This window comes from Sciurus carolinensis, chromosome 8 (assembly GCF_902686445.1).
Source record: "Sciurus carolinensis chromosome 8, mSciCar1.2, whole genome shotgun sequence".
NCBI lineage: Eukaryota > Metazoa > Chordata > Mammalia > Rodentia > Sciuridae > Sciurus > Sciurus carolinensis.
In genome coordinates, this window is record NC_062220.1 from 58,252,109 (window position 1) to 58,275,841 (window position 23,733).

General features: G+C 34.1%; 1 protein-coding gene across 1 annotated transcript in view; it reads left to right on the forward strand.

Annotated features, from left to right (window-relative positions):
* The window catches only part of Pclo (piccolo presynaptic cytomatrix protein), a 423,596-nt gene that overhangs the window by 22,011 nt on the left and 377,852 nt on the right, over positions 1-23,733 (forward strand). Inside the window, exon 3 of the mRNA XM_047560916.1 lies at positions 1,154-2,554. Within this exon, the coding sequence (XP_047416872.1) occupies positions 1,154-2,554 (1,401 nt within the window). The remainder of the gene's footprint in view (positions 1-1,153; positions 2,555-23,733) is intronic.

Below are 23,733 nucleotides of genomic sequence, written 5' to 3' on the forward strand. Positions count from 1 at the left end.
GCATATAAGTTTAAAGAAACTGAAGTTTAGGAAAAATTATATTTCTTTTCAAAAGTCAGCTGCTTGAAAAAAGCATGTTGTTTGGCAACCAGTTTGTGCTATGGGAAAATGTCCCCCATATATTTATATATTTTTTTACCATGCATTATTCTATACAAAGAACTTGAGTACCAAACTATATATATTGGTTACTCTGGGTGGAAGGGATTGGATTATGGTAGAATTTGGTGTTCTAAATTATTTTGGAGATATTTAAAATATTTTGTGACAAACCAACATAGTTTGGAAAAATAGAATTGTTAAATATGGGTACTTGAAAATTACCTTCTAATTTATGGCATTAAATTCAACATCTTTTCATAGTGGATGAAATATGAAAAGAGCAGTTGGATATATATGTACATATATGTATATGTCCCAAATATACACTTCTCTCCCTCTTCTTTTCTCTCACATATGCATATATCAGTAGTCAAATATATACATTACTTGTTAATAATGCTTTTTCAAGTATACTCATAAAATTTATAAGGGAATTTTTTTTGTTGTTAAATAAGGCTATTTATGATAATTTAAGGGGATGCCATTTTTTTAAAAAAATATTTTCTTTGGAGAGTATATTCTTTTTAAACTAGAATGGTTAGCAAGTTTTTGTTTTCTCACATATGAGTATGTTAACTTGATCAAGGAGGTAATACTTTAATGCTCTGCTAATTTAAGAAACTAGCAATGTTTTCAGAATTTGACTAGCCTACTTTGAGTTGTATAACTAAAAACAATTTATGAGCCATAAATAGAGAAAATGTTTATCATAACTGACTAAAGGAGTTTTATATGGTTTTCTATTCCTGGGAGTAATCAGAATTTGAATAAATCATAGAAAATAACAAAATTAACACTGGAAAAACAAAATTATATATATCAATTTTTACTTTTTGTTTTCTTTAAAACATTTTTCTTTGGTCTGAGTTCATTAATTCTATTTTCATATAATTCAACATTTACGTAAATTAATTAAAATAAGGTAGTCTATATTTTATACTTTGAATAATGAGAGATATAGTTTGAAATAGTAGCAGCCATATTTTAAAAAGATTTTTTTGTGCGTTTTCACAGTGTTATCACAGTGACCATTATCTTGTGTTATTTTTAGGTAAAAGAGTGGCTCTGTTTAAACTGCCAGATGCAAAGGGCTCTAGGAGGAGAACTCGCTCCAATTCCATCATCACCCCAGCCCAAACCGAAGACTGCCCCTGTTACTCCTACAACAGCGAGCAAATCACCTGCGCAGCCATCGCAGAGTTCCCCAAAGAAGGAGGCAACACCCAAACAGGACCCAGCAAAGGCCCCTGAGTCTAAAAAACCCCCACTAGTGAAACAACCAACCCTTCAGGGCTCCCCTGCAGTGCCAGCCAAGCAGCCGCCAGCAGCTGAGTCCTCCTCCAAGACAGCCCCTCCCAAAGACGCTTCTGTCCCATCTGCTGAGCAGGCCAAAGCCCCCACAGCTGAGGAGAAATCAAAGCAGCCCAAGACCACAAAGCCACCCTCGGATATTCAGTCTTCAGCAGCAGCAACAAAACCCGATGTTCCAAGCTCCCAAGTACAGGCTCAGGCTCCAGAGAGCACAACCCCTCCTGTGAAAACAGACTCTGCCAAACCCTCTCAGAGTTTTCCACCAGCAGGAGAAAAAGTCACCCCATTTGATTCTAAAGCCATGCCTCGGCCTGCATCAGATTCAAAAATAATTTCACAGCCTGGTCCTAGTTCAGAAAGCAAGGATCAAAAACGAGTTGATCCAGCTCAAAAGAAGGAAGAACCTAAGAGAGCGCCAACCAAAACGAGTCCCAAACCAGATGCCAAGCAAGTGCCAAAAGGGTCGCCAACACCTCCTGGCCCAAGGCCTTCCACTGGCCAAACTGCCCCCGCGTCTGCACAGCCTCTTAAGCCTCAGGAGCAGTCGAGACGCTTCAGCCTGAACCTGGGCAGTATTACTGACGCACCGCGATCACAGCCCACAACTCCTCAGGAAACTGTGACTGGGAAACTCTTTGGGTTTGGAGCATCCATCTTTAGCCAGGCATCGAATTTAATTTCCACAGCTGGTCAGACTGGACCTCAGCCACAAGGAGGGCCCACAGTCCCAACAAAACAAGCTGCTCCCCCACCCCAGCCCCCAACTTCTCAGGGGCCACCCAAACCCACAGGCCAGGCACCACCTGCACCTGCAAAGGCCGTACCTGTGAAAAAGGAAGCAAAAGCTCCAGTATCTGAAAAATTAGAGCCCAAAACTGAACAGGCTCCAACAACAAAAAGAACAGAAATGGACAAGAAGCCCCCACCTGTTAAGGATAGCAAACCTTCAACAGCTGAGCCCCCAAAGTCTGTTCTCCCTGACAAGCTTGAGAAAACCATCAAACCCAAACCATTCTGTCCTCTTTGCAAAACTGAACTCAATATAGGTTCTCAGGAGCCTCCTAACTTCAACACTTGCACTGAATGCAAGAATCAAGTGTGTAATCTCTGTGGATTTAACCCAACACCCCATTTAACTGAGGTAAGCATTGTGTATGTAAGATATGTGAATGAATGGTTTATTCTGAGATATTATGGGGGTAAATTTCTGAGCAAAGATTATGTCTCTAGTGAAGAAAACAAATCAGTATTGATTATCTTAGAAGTTTTAATTATTTATTCCACACTTAATTTATTGAGTTCCTGTTATTTGTACTTTTATGGGTTAAGTAAGAAGATGGAATAAGTTGATAAATTAAAATAACAATGATCCCAATCCTTCATGAATTTAAGGCCTGTAGGAGGACTATTGGGTTTTCATGTGGAAACTGCAAATAAGAGTTGTAATATATCATTCCTGATTTCTCTAATCCTTCTACTCCCTTTAATGTATTAAAAAATAACTTCAATTGGTTGCAGATCCCACAACAATATGAAATCTGTTATTTTAAAAAACTGTTAAGAACCTGGTGTAAATTAATAATGTTGCCAAGTAGAAAGTAGTGACTCAGTTATGTCTAGGCTTTTTATGGTTCTGTTTGAGATATTATCTGGCAGCACCTTTACTAGGAACTGTGGAAAAGGAAAAGATGGATGAATTTCAGTGACTTAATGTGAAGATATGTTTTATTGGATGTCAAAAATTCTCTGCAATGTCAATGACCAAGAAACAGATGGTGCATCTCTGCCTAATATTGTAGTTATAAAACAAAGAGTCTATAGGCATTAATAGCATATTAAGGCTATCAGAATATTGTTTTTTGAACTCTCAGGGGTTAAATAATCATTCTGGTATTAGTAAGTAACAGCAATATTTTAATAAGCATTTTGAGAGTAAATTTAAAATAATCATTCATTGCTTTCATCAAGTCAAAAATACTTAAGGACCGTTTTACTCCACTGTACTTGATTTTGTAATTCATTGGAATGGTAAGACCAAATAGGCTAGTATCTTACAGAACAAAAAGCTTTAAAGTGTGTATTTTTAGAGGTTTGTGAATTAAAGAATTATTTTTGGAACAAACCATAGAAGATTTTTATTTTTTTATTTTAAAAACACATTAGTATGGTTTGACCTAATTAATACCATATGAAAGCATTTTCACTTCAGGCTTAAGCAGTAAGCTTCAGCTGTGATGAATAATGTTAACTAAGATCCATTTTAAAGGTAGATAAATTTTAGTTTCTCTTAGCACTTCATGAGTGGTAACAACTAAACTATAGTTAATACATACAGCATTTGGGATTCAATAAAACAACAAAACAAAAACCAACCATTACATTTCTTTTATATTTTAGAAGAACAGCATTTGGTTATCCATGCATGATGAAGAAAATTTCATTTTTCATTTCTTCCCCAATACAATTTCATTTATTCTAAACACTTAAAAGATTGTACGAACCTTGTGGTATTTATACAACACAGTTAATTAAAATAGTTCTAAAACAAACTGTACCACTAAAAACAAAACTATATACATATTTTTAAATTTTTTGAACACTTTTAGAGAAGTGTGTGTCATGTAAGGGGAGGGCTATAACTTACAATACATATCATGCACGTGTATGCATATGTGCATATGTACATGGGCACTTTGGGATCATCATGATGCTTAGAAGTCTGTCAATATTTGGAAAAATGAAACAAGAGCCCTTTAATATAAAATCAATGAATCTTCCAGGGAAATCTTTTTGATTTTCTTTGTGTTGGTAAACTATACATTGGCGGTAGTAATTTGGGTATGAGATTTCTTGAATGAAGCAGGATTAATGAGGATGTGTGGAAAATCAAGTTTGAAAAATTTGAAAATAAAAATTGTCTCAAGTGTTTAGACCATTTAAGTGAAATCCTACTTTAAATATTGTTAGTGGGATATAGATCTGTCACTGTTGAAATTCTGCTCTGCAGTCAATTCTTTGAGTTTGGAAGATTATATTTCAGAAGGAAAGAATATCTGATATAACAGAAGAGTGTCCCTTGCTCACCTTGACTGTGCTAATCTGCATGAAGTTTTTAGTTAACTCAAGGACTGAGTTCCTGCTTCTGGTAGGGTCCACTGGCTGATCTGGCATCATGGGAGTGAATTAAGGTTGGTTGCTCAAAGACTTTTTATTATTATTACCCTAAAGGACTTTGGAAAAAACAGCAGAAGGGGTTAATTGAAAAGAAGGTCTCAGTGTGTTTGCATGTGTATGTGTGTGCATTTGTGTATGCTTGTATATAAACATATACATATATATGCATACACACACACAAACACATATATATATGAATTCTAAACATCATTTGTAGGCTTAATTTGTGCTGATTCTAGTGTTCATGCTGAAATACCTTTAATTTACCTCACTTAGGAATTAGGGAAGCATTTTTCTTGATTCATATTTTGTTTTCTATTTTCTTCTTGTGATATTTTTCATGAGATTCATTATTTTCTGCTGGGCTGATTACTGTACTTTCATGTTAGTTTCAGAGAGAACATTCTGAAAATATTCAGACTTTTATGCCTGAAGTGCAAATGGTATTCTTCAAGAAAGGATTCAGTGATTTCTGTTTACTTTCTGCTATGTTTGACTCTATCCTAAGCTTCTGCTTCTTGTAGACTAGTCATGAGGCAGGAAGTAATTCCTTCCTGGTGACATCTTGCATCCCGCCCTTTTTTGCTCTCTCTTCCTCTGGTGGTGAAAGGACTTCTTATCCTTTGCTGTGGATTGGGGAGCTGGAGACAGTATCCCTCTTTCCCCACCCATTAATCCAACTTACCTGTCTGTAAGGATGATTTCTGGTCCTGGTGCCAACATCTCCCCTTACCCCTGAGTTCCAGGAATTGCCTGCAGTCCAGACTTCAGCCTGTTTTACTGTTTAACTGTTTGATGCCCAGTTTATATAAAAGGTGCTATAACCTGTTAACCTTCGATAGCATGAGACAGTTCTTTTAGGCTTCAATTTCTGCTAACTCAGGGAATGTTTTGTATTGGAAGGAGTTTAAAAGTCCCAGTAGGGCTTTCTGAAAGTGCTAGTCTTACAAAATCTGAAAGCATAGTGAGAAAAACAGTCCAAGTTGGCAATGAATTTACCTAGTGAATTTTAATCATTCTGGCTTAATTTAAATGCTAAAGGAGCCAGAAGAACTCAGGGGTATTTATTTTATTGTTTTTGACACCCTCTTTTTAAAGTATCTTTTGAGTATGGAAATAAAATGAAATGTTTCTCGTGTTTCAGGAAGTCCTAGAGTCATAATTTTGCTTCCTTCGCAAGATAATTGTGCATGGCCTGAATGATGTAGAAATAGCTGGCATATATTTGTCACTAGGCAACAAATGAGTCTTTTGGGTTGATTAAGACCCAGTGGTGTGACTGAGTCCCTTCAGATCTTTGCTCTCTAGCAGTAGCAGCATCTGCATTTTCTATCAGATACCCAACATGTGGCTTAGTGCAGATGTGCTATGTTTCTTAACTTGGCAAACACATATTATTTTCCCTTTAATGAACTTTACTTACTACTCTCAAAAGTATGTCTTAATATTGAAAAACCTTTAAGAACCACAGACATATGCACACACACACACAAACACACATACACACACATAAGAAATGATAGGCTGCTGGGCACAGTGGCACTAGCCTGTAATCCCAGCAGCTCCAGAGTCTGAGGCAGGAGGATGGTGAATTCAAAGCCAGATTCAGCAAAAGTGAGGCTCTAAGCAACTCAGTGAGACCCTGTCTCTAAATAAAATACAAAATAGGGCTGGGGTTGTGTCCCCTGAGTTTAATACCCAGTATCTCCCCACACCCTCAAAAAAGAAATGAAAGGCTAAAAGAACGATCAAATTTGATGTAACTTATCTGTCGCAACCAGTGTGACTAAGTCTCAGGTCCAATGAGGGGCGAAGGGGGATTGGAAAATAAAGACTCACAGATGCAGATCTGGAAGATTAAGCTGGGATCAGGTGGAGCTCTGCTTTCTGATGGAGATGCAGATCTAAAGAGTTACACCAGCAATCTTTATTTATATATGCCTCATTATCAGGTTAAAGACTAAGCAACCATTATTCTTTGAATCCAGGGAGGTTACAGAACTAGCACATCCTATGTGGTTTTTCCACAGTTGCAATCCATAGTTGCAAAGTGCAATGTTAGGAGCTCTGTGTAGCTCTCAAGAAAGTCCATTGTTTAAAGTTACTATAAGACTGGCAGGAACTGGAGAAGCTGAGCTGGTGAAACATTGTGGTTGTCTAGTATAAGAATTCCTTCCTTCCCTGGAGCTGTGTGCCTTGATATCAAGGTCAGAGCTGATAGTACTCTTGCACAGAGCCTCCTCATGCGAGGCATTGCTACAGCAGCTAAGTATCCTGTGCTCTATCACAGAAACATTCCCAGGAACCGAGTATGCCACAGTCTTGAGGGCGTGAGAGACCCTTGCTCTCCCATCCTCCATCACTGCTGTCAACACTTACCAAGTGATAGTTAAAATATTCAAACAATTGATTTAAAATTGAGATATTTTCATTTAAACAAATTTGTGCAAAACAAATTTCCCAAATAGTTCTTATTTTTCTAGGCATTTGTATATGTTATACTCTGTGGTATTTATGTATCTTAATCAACATATAACATTTCCCCATGTGATTAAACACCTTAAAATAATTTTAAATGATTAAGTATTAATTCTGTGGATTTATGTTTTGTTATAAACCTTTTCTTCTTGTTAGGAATTTAGGTTGTTGTCATTATTTCATTATAAACAAGTTAAATGTTTTGAACATAAATATTTGTATTTTGAACAGTTTCCTAAGGCAAATGTGCTTATACTAAGGTTACTAAATCCAGGAAAAGGACCCGGCTGTATCAAATTCTCTTCAGAGCTGTGATAGCAGTTGGCATTTGCTACCACTCATGCATGTGATTTTTTTTCTCACTGCAGCCTCTCCAAATGTGAAAAAATATCATTTAAAATAACATTTGTTAATTTGAAAGTGTAAAAATGCTGTTGTTTGCTTTGATTTGTGTTTCTTTGCTTCCTGGAAGTTTTTTATTTTAGATGTTAAATGTAAATAAATGACTCTAATCTTGATCCAGACACAACATTGAGCAGACAGTGTTTAAAAAGGTAAATTGCTATCACCCATGCTCCTTTTCTTTTTATTCCAATGGGGCCATGTTTGACAAGACCTATGTGAGAGACCTTGTGCAAGGTTTTCTTCTTTCAACCACTCTCTGGGGTGAGTTTGCAGATTCAGAGATTAGTAGAATGAAAATCAGAGCAAGGTGCAGTTTTCAAGCCACAAAGGTGTAACTCAGGCTGTCAGTGCTCTCTTTACTATACTATATTTAAATAACCTAGGGAACTAGATAACAAATACTGTGTATTCTGTGCTGTCTTATCTGTAAGTTGTGTCAGTTTGTAATTGCTAGGATTTTAGTAAAAAAATTGTGAATATGTGCATGAAATCCAGTTAACATTTGGGAATAATAGTGCCTGTATTGCACAGTTGAGTTCAGAAGGGGCTTATTCAGAGGTTTAGGAACATAAAAGCCAGCATTGTTATGCAGTCTTTTCCCCAGATAAGTCCACCAAGTGGCCAGTACTAACTGATAAAAGCATATGGCTCATTGATGAAGTGATGTCCCTGTCTTCATATGTAGTGACTATGAGAGTATAAAGCATACTTGTTCAAGTTGCAAAAAACATTTTTTTGCCAATGCTTACAAATAATGACCATAAAAATGGTGAAGGTCTCAGTGTTCTATTGGTGATAGTGGAAGTTGAATCTTTGTTCCTACCAATGTTTTGATAGTCCATTGGTTATATTCCCAGATACAGAGTATCTGAAAATGCACACCCTATGCTAGTTCTTCATACTGATTGTATCAGTTTTTATTCTAACCTACTTTTCATGTGTGCTCTTGTTTTTCCAGAGATGCATTATTTGATATAGTAGTATCTGGCCACATGTTCTTATGAGCGCTATAACTGACTCAAGTTAGGATTTGTATGTTTTTGTACATAGATTGACTCCAGGGCCTCATGCATGATAGGCAATCACCCTACAACTGAGCTGTATCTCCAGCTTTTAAAAAATTTTTATTTTGAGACAGATTCCCACAAAGTACCCAGGCTGGTCTTGAAGTTAAAATTCTCCTGCCTCAACTATTAGAGTAGCTGGATTATTGGTGTGTACCTTGGCACTCAGCAGGATGTGTTTTAAATGTAAACTACACAATGGATCTCAAAGCCTTAACATGAGGCAAATGTAAATCGTCTTATTAATAACAATTTTGCATTGGTTGTATACTGAAATAACAGTAAATTTATATATTGGGTTTGTATTATTCTTTTTTGATGATATATGTTTTCCTTACTGGTTACAGGTTCCCACTTGCTCTTTTGTACAAGTTATCTTTTTTTTCTCTCAATCTGAGTTTTATCCTTGTCCTGCTAATCTTTTTGGGTAGCAATTAATATTTTAAAATGTGAAAAAGCTGAACGGTTTCCTCTGACTTCTGAATTCATTCAAGTCCAGTTACTGTTGCATAAAGTTTGTGTTCCTTGAATATTGCTATTATTACTGTCCTGCCTTCTTATCGTTTCACTTTGTAGTTGCATATGCATGCACTATGATTTGCTGTTATGTACAATGTTTGTTTCTTTATATAAAAAACATGAACATTATTGTATTTGTTGCAATCTATCTTTTTTCAGGGCTCCTTTATGTTACACAAGATAACTGGTTACTTTTACTTGTTTCACTGCTGATACAGATCTCAGTACTCCCATCATGAACACTGCCATGAGTTCTTAGTTCTTACTAGTTCCTATCTACTGTAGCCATTCAACCTTTAGGTCAGAACAGTCTATATTCTCAAATGTTCCCTCTGCCTCCAAATGATCTCTAGTTTTCTCAGAAATCTTGAGTCTATTTATAAATTCCTTGTGGCATTTGGTGAAAAGTTTAAGTTTTGGATCAATTTCTACCAGAAGACTCAGATACACAGAATGTTCAAAATTGAATATACCATTGGGTTGTGATATATCCAATTATCATATGAATATATCATAAGTAGAATGAGGTAAGTCAGCAAGAATTTTTCCCAATTGAATAAGTAGAATGAGGTAAGTGGCTGCAATATCTCATGGTCTGGACATACATTATCTTCTTGGAACCTGAGAAATTGAGAGTGCTTCTAACTCCCATTACTATTTAAACAAAACTGAAGTAAAATGTCTATTCATATATTTTACATTATACATTTATATGTTAGATAAATCTCTTGAAATGACTATATAAGGCTAAGGCAAATGGGGTTTTAATATTTTATCAAAAGTTTTCTATTACTTTGTTTAAAACTGATAGTAATTACAGTACTGCCAACAGTGTCTTTTCCCCCTATATTTTCTAGTATATCACATTTACCAATTTCATAAGTCAGAAATTATGTTGTGTTATTGATTGAATAAATTTACATTTTCCTGCCTATTTTAAAGTAAACATCACTTAAGTTTTATCAATATCATGAGCTTATCAATCATTTTTATTTCTCTTCTTTTTATTACTGATTTATACCATGGCTATTTTTTTGTTGGAGGAAGTCTACATATTTGTCATATTTTAGATAACTTAATTCTTTGTTAACCTATCTTGAAATGATTCTCCTATCACTTGTTATTAATATTCTTTATGAAATTTACATCCATGCATATGGGTTGTTTTATTTTTTATGTAATCAAATCCTTTAATATTTTCCATCATTACCTACTTTTCTAATGGCCTTCTTCACATTTCCTTATAAGAAATCACTTTTGGTATTTTCTTTTAAGCATCTGTAATTTTATTTTTCACATTAAATCTATTTATCTGTGCATCTTTATTTTTTGGTGAAGTATTAGGAGAAGGTCTAATTTCATATATTCAAAATGCACAGATGCATGACCTATGTCATTTACTAAATAATTTATCCTTTTTATTCTGATTTGTAGTGCTACCTTTACTATGCAAAAAATTTACATTAAAACAGTTTATTTTCCTAAATTCTTTAGTTTGTACTGCTATTGTCTAGCTTATGGTATTAGTACCTTACTATTTTTATTAGACTATAAGTTTTAATATTTAAATATTAAGTACCCATATAAATCTTGGCAAAACGTCTAGTAATAGGATTAAGCTGGCCTGGGATTTGACTTTGCCTAACTTGAACACCTAGTAAGTTATCCTGTTACTGTTTCATAGATTCTAATAGTAGACTGAAGATTCCTGGGTCAGAGAAAAATAACCTTATTACTGAACATACAGAGGTAGGATAAAAATCAACATGTTTGCATCAATTCTCTTTGCCCCACAGTCCCCTGTGGGTGATGCAGTCTGGGCCTAGATGGATGCTTTGCACATAGTGGGTCTGAGTCGAAGGCAGGGAACACCGAGGTTGTGGGCTTTTCCTCTTTTGTAGCAAGCAGAATGTGAGAGAATACCTCAGCCCTTGCAGCTGCCTGTTGTAAAGATAAGCCTGAGAAATGGCCAGAGTATTGAGCTACCAGGGCCTTATTGGCATATGATGCAAGATGTATAGGGGAATGTTGTGTTTCTTTATAATATTATGAATTCCTTTTTCAAATGATTTGAAGTGTAGGGACAGACTGTAGAAAATAGGTAAAAATGGAAGTGCACTGGTTTTGGCCAACTTATCATTCAACTGTGAGCTAAAAACTACTCCTCTTGTTCTTAAACCTGCCCCTGAATCAACTCCATGAAACTGCCATGAAGGAGGAATGCTTATCAGACCTACTTTAAAGATGAAAGAAATTAGACTCAGAGAAATAATGTAATAATCCCAAGTCGAGGACACATTAGGTTGCTATAGTACTAAATAAAAATACCTTTTTTGTTAAGTCTTTATTTTTCTTTTTTCGCTCTCTCCAATTAAAAATTCTTTCCTCTATTGTCCCCATGTGAAGAAAAGAAATGATGGGAACATTAGTGAAACTAATAATCCTATTGTAAGTTAGCTTTTTTTTTTTTTTTTTTTTTTTTTTTTGGGTCACTGTGATCAAAATACCCAATAAGAACTTAGAGAAGGAAAAGTTTGCCTCACAGTTTCAGAAGTGTCACTCCTTAGAGTGAGATGACTCCCCAGCTCTGGGCCCAAGATAAGGCACATCATGGGGAAAGGGCCCCGCAGGGAAAAGCTGCTCAGCTCATGGCACTGCCAGGAAGCAAAGAGTGAAAGAGAAGGGTCACAGGGAAGATGAACCCTTCCTCAGTGACCCATCTCCTCCAGCCATGCCCCACCTGTCTAAAGTTTCCACCCAGTTAGTCCATTCAAACTAACTAGGATGGAGTGATTGGGTTGCAGCTCTTAAATTAATCACTTTACCTCTGAATATTTCTCCATGAATGTAGGAGCTTTGGGGGAACACCTCATATCCACACCATAACATTCTTATATCCAGGTAAGCACTGCTGTAGCAGAAAATATGTGCTCTATAAGTTAATGTATATTAACACTTTCTTGCCCTATTAAGTGTGGATGGTGTAATCCTACATACTAATAAAATGTTATATAATTTGAAGATAAATTTAGTGGCATTTCCATCATGCAAACAGATTTTTGACTATGACCCTGAGATTACTCCTTCATTAATTTATACAAATTCATGTAATCAGATGGCAAAATGTTTAGGTATAAATATGTCAGTCTTCATTATTGATGATATAATTTACATGTAGTTTCATGTTATTTACTGTAGATCTATTTTATCCTAGGAGAAAAAGGAAATACTTGATACCATGTAAGTAATTGATATAATGTATTTTGCCTTAATATTTGCTAATACTGAAAAATTGTACATGTACATGTGCATATGTATGTGTGTGTGCATATATGTATATTTTAAATATAAATAATAAAATTTCCTTGGGAAGAAGTTAAGATCCAGAATATCACAAAATACCCAAAATGACTTTGTATGTCATTTGGGGAGATGACATACACAGTATTGTGTATTCACATATACAACTGTGAAGCACATTTGCCTTGTCAATTTTGAAAAATATGTTGTATGACAACTTATAGAGCAAGCAGGATTTACACATGGCATTGACCACAGGAATAAATACAACTTTTTATCTCTGTGTGGAATGCCTAAAGTTGTACTTAAAGACTATTTGTTTCTCTGCTGTATTTTAAAAAATGTTATGAAAAAGCATGTTTATGGACAGCTTGGTGTGAGAGGACATGCTGTTTTAATTTGCCAGCTTGGGAAAACACAGAAAGATGTTCATTTAAAGCACTTCCAGGTCTTAATAGAATAGGACTTTAGCAGCTGATACAGGTTACAAATCAGTAATGGTTGTGAAGTTTACCTTTTAAATCCTGGAATTAGATTTATATTCACTTAGATTACCTTTTAATCATGTTGCAGTAACAACTAGCATACATTTTCTGACCAGTTTCAGTTTATCTTACTAGTTGTTTTTTTTTTTTTTTTATTGTGTATCTTACTAGTTTTGTAACTTTTTAAGTGGAATGATTTTTTTCAACATAGCACATATTGCTATTTCTCTCATTATCTCAAAGTAAATCATAAGTACTTTTCTTTTGTACCTGCTAAAAATAAAACTGCTTTACCTGAACCACACTTCCAAAGGAAAGCTAATTAGAAGTTTCAGTAAATAATACACCTTTTCATTGAACCGCTTGCAGGAGTGCTTGTTAATTTTTTCACTATTTTCTCAGCCTTCATGAAACTCTGTGGAATTCTTGACATCTATTATATGTCACATATTTATCACTCTGTTCTTGTTTAATTCATAAACATACTATATAATACATGAGTACTAGAAAAATAACATTCTTCATTAAAAAAACACATTTATGCCGAAATAATTAGGTAGGTATTACCTAAGCATACAAATCCCTAGTAATAGAATCATAAGTGAATAACGCCAACTGAGTCATGCAGAATAAAGGAATGAATATGTTTTGCAGTTTTTATAAGAGAAATCCTCTATTTAGAAACCTTGCTCACTTATCAGTACACTAAGCCACCTGAAGTTAATGTCCTCATGTCCCTGTAATGCACTTACTAATGATCCCAGTACAATCTGGTATTATGCCTGGTTGAATAACGTAGGACAGGTTTTATTTTTTTCAGAAATCTATTTAATTGAAGTGTAGATACATGAGATGCTATACTAAACTAAAAATATGTTCCTTGGTCAAGGAAGTTTGCAAAATGTGAAGCATTTAATCCAATTATAGATATGACTTGCATGTATTAATATATTAGTGCTATAAGAAATCTTACAACATAGGATTTTATTTAAACTAAGTATATTACAAATTTATTTTGCTACATAATCATTTTTGTGGTTGAGAGAATTAGTGTTCTAGAAGACATTTGTTGGGAAATGCTGAGATAGACGTATGTTTTGAAAACATTTTGTCATTATGGAAAAAATGGAAATTTGCTTGAACAAACCCAGAGCCATCAAACCACGTTTGTATGTTTAAAAACAGAAACAAAACAGATGAGAGAAACCTTCCTAATTAGATTAAATAACATTGTTCAGGGTGAATCATAAGTACATAAAAACCAATGTGAGAAAAATATCATCAGACCATCTTCTCATCATCTCTGCATAACTTAGAACAGTGGCTCTTTGCAAAAACTATTGACATTCCAGAAGTTTATCATGTGTAGACTCAATTGCTTTCTTGTGATATTTTATTGTCTTATTAAAATATGAAATATGCTGACCTGTAACCTCCAAGCTAATAGCATGATGGTTTAGGGCTCTGACTCTTGAGTTAGAACTGAATTCAAATTCTTATCCGACCTTGTATTGGCTACTTGTATGATTTTGAGTGAGTTATTACTCCTCAGGTTTTTATCTATGAAAAGCATTCTCACAGATGTGGGAGCTTTTTTTTGTCCTGTTTTTGCCCTAAACAGTGCCTGACACTTGGAGATCCTCAATAAACATTTCTGAAAGATTGAAAGTAGAAATAGCTATGACTTCAGAGTGTGGTTGTATTAGATGAAATAATCTACTTACTCTTCCCAGCCTGCCTAGACTGACAGCATAGTATTTTAAATATTAAATACTTCCTTTTTATTTCTAGAATTCTTGCCTTTACTTCCAGAGTCATAAATTATACTGTCCAGGGAACATTTCTGTTGAAATGTAGCGCAGACACTTTGTGTTCCACGTGTCCTGTGTTGGCTTCATCCTCTTTTCCCTGTGTGTTCCTCCTCTGCTGTTCCCTGCCTTCTTGAAAAGCATGACAAATCCTCAGAAGCAAGGGCTTTCAACTCTTGTCAGTTCTTCCTGTTAAATTCATCTCTGTTCTTTTATCTCCTAATCTTCAATCTAAGAGCCTTGTTTGCTTATCAATTTTGCTATGCAATAGACACTTAATAGTTTGAGAAGCTCAGTTTCTCAAAGTTCATCCTCCAAAAAGTTTCTGATTATTTTTGGAGTTTCCTTATTTATGAAATTCTACTAAATCTTTTTATTTTTATTTTTTTCCAACATAGGACTATGCTCAGTGCCACAAGCGAAGTGTGGGCTTTCAGTATCTATGTAGGCCTCTGATGCTCTCCGCTAACCGTATCTTTATCTCCTCTCCATTCTTCCAGATTCATCTCGAAGATCACTTTTCTTTGTGCCCTGTTTCATGTTCCTAGTATCTAGTAAGCCCTCTTACCATTTCGATTCTCTGTTCATTTGTATGAGCTCACCAGAATGTGAACCCAGGAACACAAGAATTAGTCTCCTCAGCACTCTTAACTCCTACATGTGATCAATACACATTTGCTTAATGAAGGAAAAACAGCCTTTTGGCAAATGACTTCTAGAGTAAAATGCATGATTTTTGTTAATAGAATTATAATTGTAATTAGAAATGGCTTGAGGCTTCGTTTGGTTCTGTGTTGGCTGCAAGGATTTTTAAAGCCCTTGGGAAAAATTTTAAGTACTAATATTCATCTCTACTTTTTAAGGTATGGAAGGATAAGAAAGAGGCTGTTTTTCTTTTTATTTGAAAAAAATTGTGTTTTTAAACTATTAGTCAGTTATCCCTGACTACCTTATTTTATACTAAAACTGCCTACCACCTTCCATAATATAGTTTTTTAACCCAGATCTTCTTTTCTTTTTGTCTACAGCACTTATTATTGTTTAACATATTAGTTAATTTACTAATTTATTGTGGTTTTTTTTTTTTAAACAAAATCCCTCTTCTTCACTAGAATGCAAACTTTGTGAATATCAGTCCCTATTCCAGGGTCCAGGTAACTAGCATGTATGCTAACCAAATGTTTGTAGACTGAAAGAATTCTAGATAGTTACTACCGATGTATTAGCTGGAAGATTGGTTAGCCTCATATTTCATTAGTGACAACATTTTTAACCAGTTTCTGAACTGAATTTTTTTTAGCATGCCTCATATCAATAAATAAAAAAGTACATAGCATAATTATTTGAATTAGTTTCATTGGCATAAAATACATTCTCTTAAGATTGAGGGATAAATAAATGAAAATAAGCTTCAAGGTAAAGAGAAAATGGGTTTGGAGATCCATAGAAGGGCTATGTAACACAGTGGGTAAGACAGTTCCTATGGTGATGATTACCTGGGCTTTAAAATCAGATCAGCAACATGCTACTCATCTTTTTTTTAATTGATTTTTTAAAGTTATACATGACAGTAGAATCCATTTTGATAGAATTATAGTGAGTATTTTATCTTATTTTAATTAGGACCCCATTCTTTTGGATGTACATGATGGTAAGATTCACTTAGTTTTTTTTCATATATATATATATATATATATATATATACACACACACATAGGGAAATTAGTCAAATTCATTCCACTGTCATTCCTCTTTCTATCTCCCCTCCCTGCTCTTCATTTCTCTTTGTCTAATGTACTGAACTTCTCCTCTTCTCCCATCCTCTTATGGTGGTTTAGTTTGCACATTATCAGTGAAAACATTCTCCTTTGATTTATTTTGGGGGAGATTGGCCTATTTCACTTAGTATGATAATCTCCAGATCCATCCATTTACTGGTAAATGTAATAAAGTCATTCTTCTTTATGACTGAGTAATATTCCATTGTGCATATATTCTACAATTCTTTTATTCCTTCATCTGTTGGCTCCATAGCTTAGCTATTGTGAATTGTGGTGCTGTAAACATTGATGTGACTGCATCACTGTAGCATGCTGATTTTAAATTCTTTGTATATATGCCAGGGAGTGGTATAACTGGGTCAAATCTTGTGAGTACAGATTCCTTAACTTCTTAGGGCTAGGTTTGTTGTAAGAATCGAAAAATAATATATTGAGTTTTAAAAGCATGTACATGGCCCTAGAAACATTAAAATGAACATTGGTTTTGTTAGCAACAGGTGCTAGGTGTAAAAGGTATATGGTATCAAGGTACTTTTTTTTTTTTTTTCTGAACAGTTGAGTTAAAAATGATTCTGTTCTGGCTGAAGTGTCTCCTCTAAGAGCAATTGAGCTACTTAATGAAATGGATTTTGATGTTAAACAGTGAGTGGGGACCTTTACTTCAAGCTTGAAATGTTATTCCAGATTATTTTATATAATGTGGTAAAAAGTAATGGACCTTGACCAAAGAGAAAACAGAGACTTTGCTATTATTTCATTTGTGATGTAGATACTGCTTCTATTTTTACTTATTTGATGAGTTTTTCTCTATGATTGTGTCATATTAATATGAATGCTTTCTTTACATATGAAAGGAGCAAAATATATGTAAGATTTTGAAGAGTGTTTCATTGGAAGAAATTTTTTCATAGAATTGCTTAAAATGAGTATACTTGGAAAACCTTAGAAAATTGCTGACAAGTGATTACCAAGAAGAATATAGTGACATGAGAAATGCTGACTGAAATGTATGGCTAAAAGTCTAAATTTATGTGGGGTATGATCTGAGATTTATTTTTTTTTCTGACATTTAGATGAATTGTTTCTACTTTTGTATTTCTAAAATTTTTGGATTGAGAAGTTTTATTATTATTATAACTTTTTGCTAAATGATGCCCAGTATCCAGAATTGTTATAATGATTTATCCCAGTTCTTAATAAAACAAGCAGACATTTTCTAATTAAACCACTTTGTTACTCTCAGTGAAATGTACCCATCTTCAAATAATTTTTCTCATGAAATTCATCTTAGACTTGGAAATAGATTTTATCCATCTGTGACTTAAAGAAGGGCCCTTTGAGGAGCTTACTGATGAGGTTGAACCTAGTTGTATAATATCCTTTTTGAGCTCATCAAAAGTCAGCTGGTTTGCAGCTTACTCATAGAGTGATATCCTATCATATTTACTGTTTTCAACGCCTCAAAGGGAAGAGAATAAAATAAGGTGTGTATACTAACAAGCAAAAAATTCGAGGATGAAGGGGTAGAATTAGAGTTGTCTAACAGGCAAGTACATTATTGGATTTATTAAAAGAGAATTTTATAAAGAAGGTAGCATTTATGTAATTGATCTGGTCTGGATAAATTATAAAGGAAAGAGGTTTACTTTGCTGAGTGTTCTAGTCTGTTTGAGGGGCTGCATCTGGTGATGGCTGCCTTGCGAACAGAGTCCTGCTTGTGTTCATAAATATACACCTGTAATTCATTGACATAGGAATGTAAAGTAGAACTTATTTACCTTAAATTCCATGGCAGGGAGGAGAATGACTTAAAGCAGCACCTGAAGTTCTCTCTGTGGCTTCATCTCTCCTTAAAGGCTTCTACATAAAACCAGCAGCATATTGCCCTCTTTATTTGGGATAGTACTGATAGATCTATATGGATTTATAGCTCAATGCTTGATTTTATTTTATAATTTTATTATTAATTTATTAAGTGAACCAGATTATATTGGAAATGTAGAGTTTTCCCAAGGGGTTGAGAGTGACTTAGTAGACTTTAGCAGCTGACTGGATATGTGGAAGTGGAAAGATAAATTATGACCCCACAGCTTTTATCCTGGGATATTGGGTAACCATTGTAAAATCAAGGAAGACTGAAGTAATGGTCAAGTAAAGTAAAAGGTTGGTGTTCAGAGGGAAGTTAGATTACTCAAATCTAGGTCACAAAAGATATTTCAGGGATAATCATCTTGTTTTGCATGTTGTCAGAATTGAAATGATGTCAAAGTCATGAAGTTATAATATGGAAGGAAACAACATAGAAAAGCAGACATAGACCTAAGAGCTGGAAAGATCAAATTTAATTTAGGAAAGAGGAAATAGACAAAAATGACATATTGACTGATTAAAGAGGAAAACTAAGCAAAGGCATTTGAAAGCAATAGAAAAAGAACTATTTAAGGAAAACAAGTACCAACAATGTGGATAAAATTGATCTCTTAATTGCTGCATTATAAATTATTACAAATATTTTCTTTAAACAGGTATGTAAAGAACATCTATATTTTTGGGTCTAATTAATAGTATTCTTGTTAAAATTTGTAAAATTAAAAATTGTAAAATTATTTTTGTTAAAAATTGTTAAAAATTGTAAAATTATTTTTAGATACACATGACAGTAGAGCATATTTTGACATATTACACATATATGGAATATAACTGATTCTAATTAGGATCCCATTCTTGTGGTCGCACATGATGTGGAGTTAAACGGGTCATGTATTCATATATGAGCATAGGAAAGCTATGTCTGATTCTTTCTCCTGTCTTTCCTGTTCCCATCTCCTTCCCTTCCCTTCATTCCCTACCCACTCTCCCTTGTTGTGTGTTAGCATCCATGTATCAGAGAGAACATTTGACCTTTGGTTTTTTTGGGGGGGATTGGCTTATTTTACTTAGCTTGATATTTTCTAGTTCCATCCATTTACCAGTAATTGCCATAATTTCATTTTTCTTTATGGCTGAGTAATATTCCATTTGGTATATATACCACATTTTCTTTATGTATTCATCTGTTGAAGGGTACCTAGGTTGGTTCCATAGCTTGGTTATTATTAATTGAGTATTCTTGAAAACTTAACATTGTTTATTACTTATTGCAAAATTTCCTTTAGTAGTGAAAACAGTTGCAAAAAACCCTAAAACCTACCCGACCATCATTTTCAGCAATAGATATAGTCACATAAGGAAAGCATGGCACATTTCAATTTATATAATACATATTAAGCACTTACTCAAGTGCCAATTTCCAAGCACTCCATGTGCAAAATCACGTAAGTTTGCAATACTATTGTCTGTTTCTGTAGAAGTTGAATCTGAGCATAGAGAAATGGCTAAGTTCCCATGCTAATGTAAGTCTCAGAATAAAGAAATTTTAACCCAGGTAATCTGGATTCAAACTTCGAAGTCTTAATTCATTTGCAAACTTGTCTTTGAAAAATTTGATGGAATAGTACGAAACCATTAAAATAAGAACTGAGTAGTATTTAGAAAATTTATATATTTATAATGTAATATCAAGCAAAATGTGGTTTTGCTGTTATTGTAGTAATTTATAAGAACTGAAAGAACCTTTATTAGGTAAAAATAAATGGATTAGAATGATGTAATTATATTATTTTCTTAATTTTTTGTCTTTGATCTTTTTAAAGTTTATGAAAATGAGAGGCTATCAATAGCATTTATATAACTTGAATGTGAACAGTGTAATGTTAATATCAGAAGAATATCATATGGATAGGTGACTTTCACATCATCAAAATAACCATATTTGAAACTGATGCATTTTATTTGTTCTGAAGTCAGACAGCTGGAATTATCAAGTACATTAGTACCAAGGTCACAGAAGATGGATGGGGAGGTTAGGCTTAGAGCTATCAGGAAACTGCTGAAGGTCTATGGAAGTGGGATTCATACGCTGGCAGTTAACTAACCAGTGCAGACCAGTTTGTTTGTTGTTGAGCCATGGTTGGAAAGTAGCAGTGGAGAACAGGAAATATACCACATCCCACTCCTGGACAGGTGTTTTTGAAAATCAGCCTAAGCAAAAGGATAATTAGGGAAAACCCATCAGCTAAGCTAAGATAAATAAATAAATGGAAAATTTACAATGTTAAAACAGGGTTTGCTTGTGGCATATTGAAAATATAATAGAATTGTGGTCACATATCTGTTTTGCCTGTAAAGGTACAGGGTGAAGTTCTGGGTATGGATATGGGTGTCTTAGTGTGAGAGTTGGACAAGTACTTTGATATGTAATTATTGTTTATAAGCACAACAACATTAGGAGGCTGAGAGGAGGGGAGAAGTGAACAGGAACCTGCTGGAACTAAATAAGAATCTAAGGTTCAGAATCGTCATGTAGAGCCACTTCAGTTACCACGGCCATTTCTAGTTCCAGTACATTTTGCGGCATCAGCATGGTTCAGGCATACATTAATGAGGGAGGCGGTTTAACTTGTGGTGGTTGTTATTGGCAATGTATACTGATTAAGCACACCCAGGTTAAAAAAGTGGAGAAAAAGAATGTTTTACAAATAATGTGAAGAATGAATCTCATTAACAATATTGAACATGCATCCTTTTCTGCTTTTGAAGATTAAAAAGTAAGTATGGAGTTTAATCCGCTTCAAAATTATATTCTTGCATCTAGTATTCAGAAAATATTTTGCATCTCATTTGTGCAATGTTTTTAATTGATATAATTTATATGTAAGATTTCATTTAAGATATTACAGCACATACCATGGAAAATTGAATTTTTAAAGTGGAAGTTCCATGTTAAATTTTGCATGAGAATCAATTATTCTTTAGTATATATTTTAATTATTATAAATAATTTTTTAGAGATGGGTTGTATTTTGTGTGTATACACACAAGTATTTCTTTGACTTTTTGTAAATTATTATTTTGTCTTTGCTGTCTTTTAATAGCTATAACTATTGCCAAAGAATAGGTACAAACAATTAGAATTTGAAACTCTGAGTGCATGTGTGTGTGTGTGTGTGTGTGTAATTCAGGCCTGGTTTTGTTTATTTATGAGTTAAGTATCTTACAAGGAATAAGTTTTCTAATGAATTCAACTGGTTTTATTTTTAGCTTTTAAAACTCCAGATGCCAACTCAAAGTTAACTTTGAAAGTGACTAAGGATTTACTTAAATAAATATTTTGGTCGTGACTAACTTATAATTAAAGTCATATTTAAATCTAAGCTAAGACCAATAGAAAGTAAATAAGCAAATGCTGTTGTAATTTGTGTATTTGGAAAATAGCAGAAAGGTAGACATAGGTGAGCCAGAGTGATGTTAGTCTTGATTGAATTTTGAATTCTGTCCCAGCTTGTGATTCCAGCAGGTCCACACTGACAATGATGGGGTGGCTGTGCTCAGGTCCAGAGTTTTCTCCTTGCTCTATGGTCACTGACAGGATAAAGCATGTTTGCCTGGCTGAGGAGACACCTCTCTTCTGTTGGCTTCTTTAGTTGACTTCCACATCACTTGTCATTAACAGGCAGGGAATTTCTTTCTTTTAAATACTTCTTTTTCCAAAAAAAAAAAAAAAAAAAAAAAAGAAAGAAAATTAAAAAAAGAAAAGGTGGAATAGTAGTTGGTAAGAAATGTATTCCACTGTAGATATGTCATTGTTTCTGACATATCTATGAATGATTATATTTTAAGCTAGTGAATCTTTTGAAAAATAAAAGCTTCTTTCAATGGCAGCAGAGACTTAAGAATTTGACCAGTTAAATAAACCTTGATACCTTTTGTTACAGTTAGTGGCTTGCCTAAACTATTGCCATTGATATTTACCAGGGATGGGATCTAAATCATAAAAGAGAAATTTTAGAATGTTGAATTAGATTGAATAAACAAGTAATATTACTCAGTAGTTATGATTAGATAGTTCTTTCTTCATTTAGTTATGAAGAGTTCCATAGCAAGCCACAACCTGGCTGTACAGATAGATGAGGTTGAGTAGAAAGGAAAGAAATCACATTGACAGAGATGAAGAGTGCTTCCATCAATGTGCATAGTGACTGTTTTTTTTTTCCTTTGAAAATGCAATAAGCATGTATTTAGTACATTTATCCAAAGCATTTAGATGTATTTAGTAACCTATTTGTTTAGTGATTCAAATATGAGGCAGGCACCTAAAAATCCACAGGCTAACAGATAATTTTTGAGTGATCAAAATAGCTGAATAAAAATGATAAACCACAAGTGTTTGATATATAATATCATACTGGTTAAAAAGCTAATTTTTTAACTGTAGGGAATAATCAGGATTTTTAATATCATTAATGTATATATGGAACCTTCAAAAACAGAATAGTTATACCTTTCTTATACTTATTTTCATAAATGTGCCTAGGTCTTTGTGTATATTATTTGAGACATACTTCTGAAAATGTTGACCTAGTTAAAATTATTGTAGTCTATCAAAATAGAATAACCATAGAAAATAAGATTTATGTTTCCCTTTTCTATTCATTTTGTTTCATAAAAATTTTTAATCAAAAAATTTAAATGCTATGAAAAATTTTTAAAAAGCAATAACATGACTTTTACCCTTACAAAATTCATAATGCAGTGAAACAAAAAAAACACATAAAAAAAATCAAAAAAAGTTATATGGTAGTAATTACTATAGTAATAGTATGAATAAAGGTGTCTTAAAAATACAGAGACATGAAGAGTTTAGCGTAGAGTAGAATTTTAGCTGCCCTGGAAGGTAGACAAAGCTTTTGTGATAGAATTTGCTATGTTGCTTTGGTCTTCCAGAATCTGATCATCCTTATAATTTAGGATAATGCTCTGTTTGGTGGTTTTGGTAGGAGAAAATTTTGTCTCATACTCCCCAAGGGAAAGGTCCCCATGGCAGCCGCGCTGTCAGGACAGCATTCCTACCTGACTCCTTCTGCATCTTGATTTCTGGTTGCTGTGGCCCGGTCTGTTTCCACCTTCCTGCTGATTTTGATAACTATATTTAGTCTTCCGGGAAAAAAAAAAATACAAATGCCCTTTTTTTCCTTGTTTATCAGAACTGGATGTTTGTATTTGCAAACAAGGACCCTACTCATTCAGCTTCCAAAATTGAATTTGTCAGAAAGGATATGTCTTGACTTCTTCAGTAAAAATTAAGCAAAGACAATGCAGAAAATCCTATAGGGAGGGTTTCCTTGTCAAACCAGGGAAGAAAGAGGGTGAGAGGAAACTAACTCAAAACGAAGATTCCAAAACCTTCTTGGTTCACAGAACCCTTAGT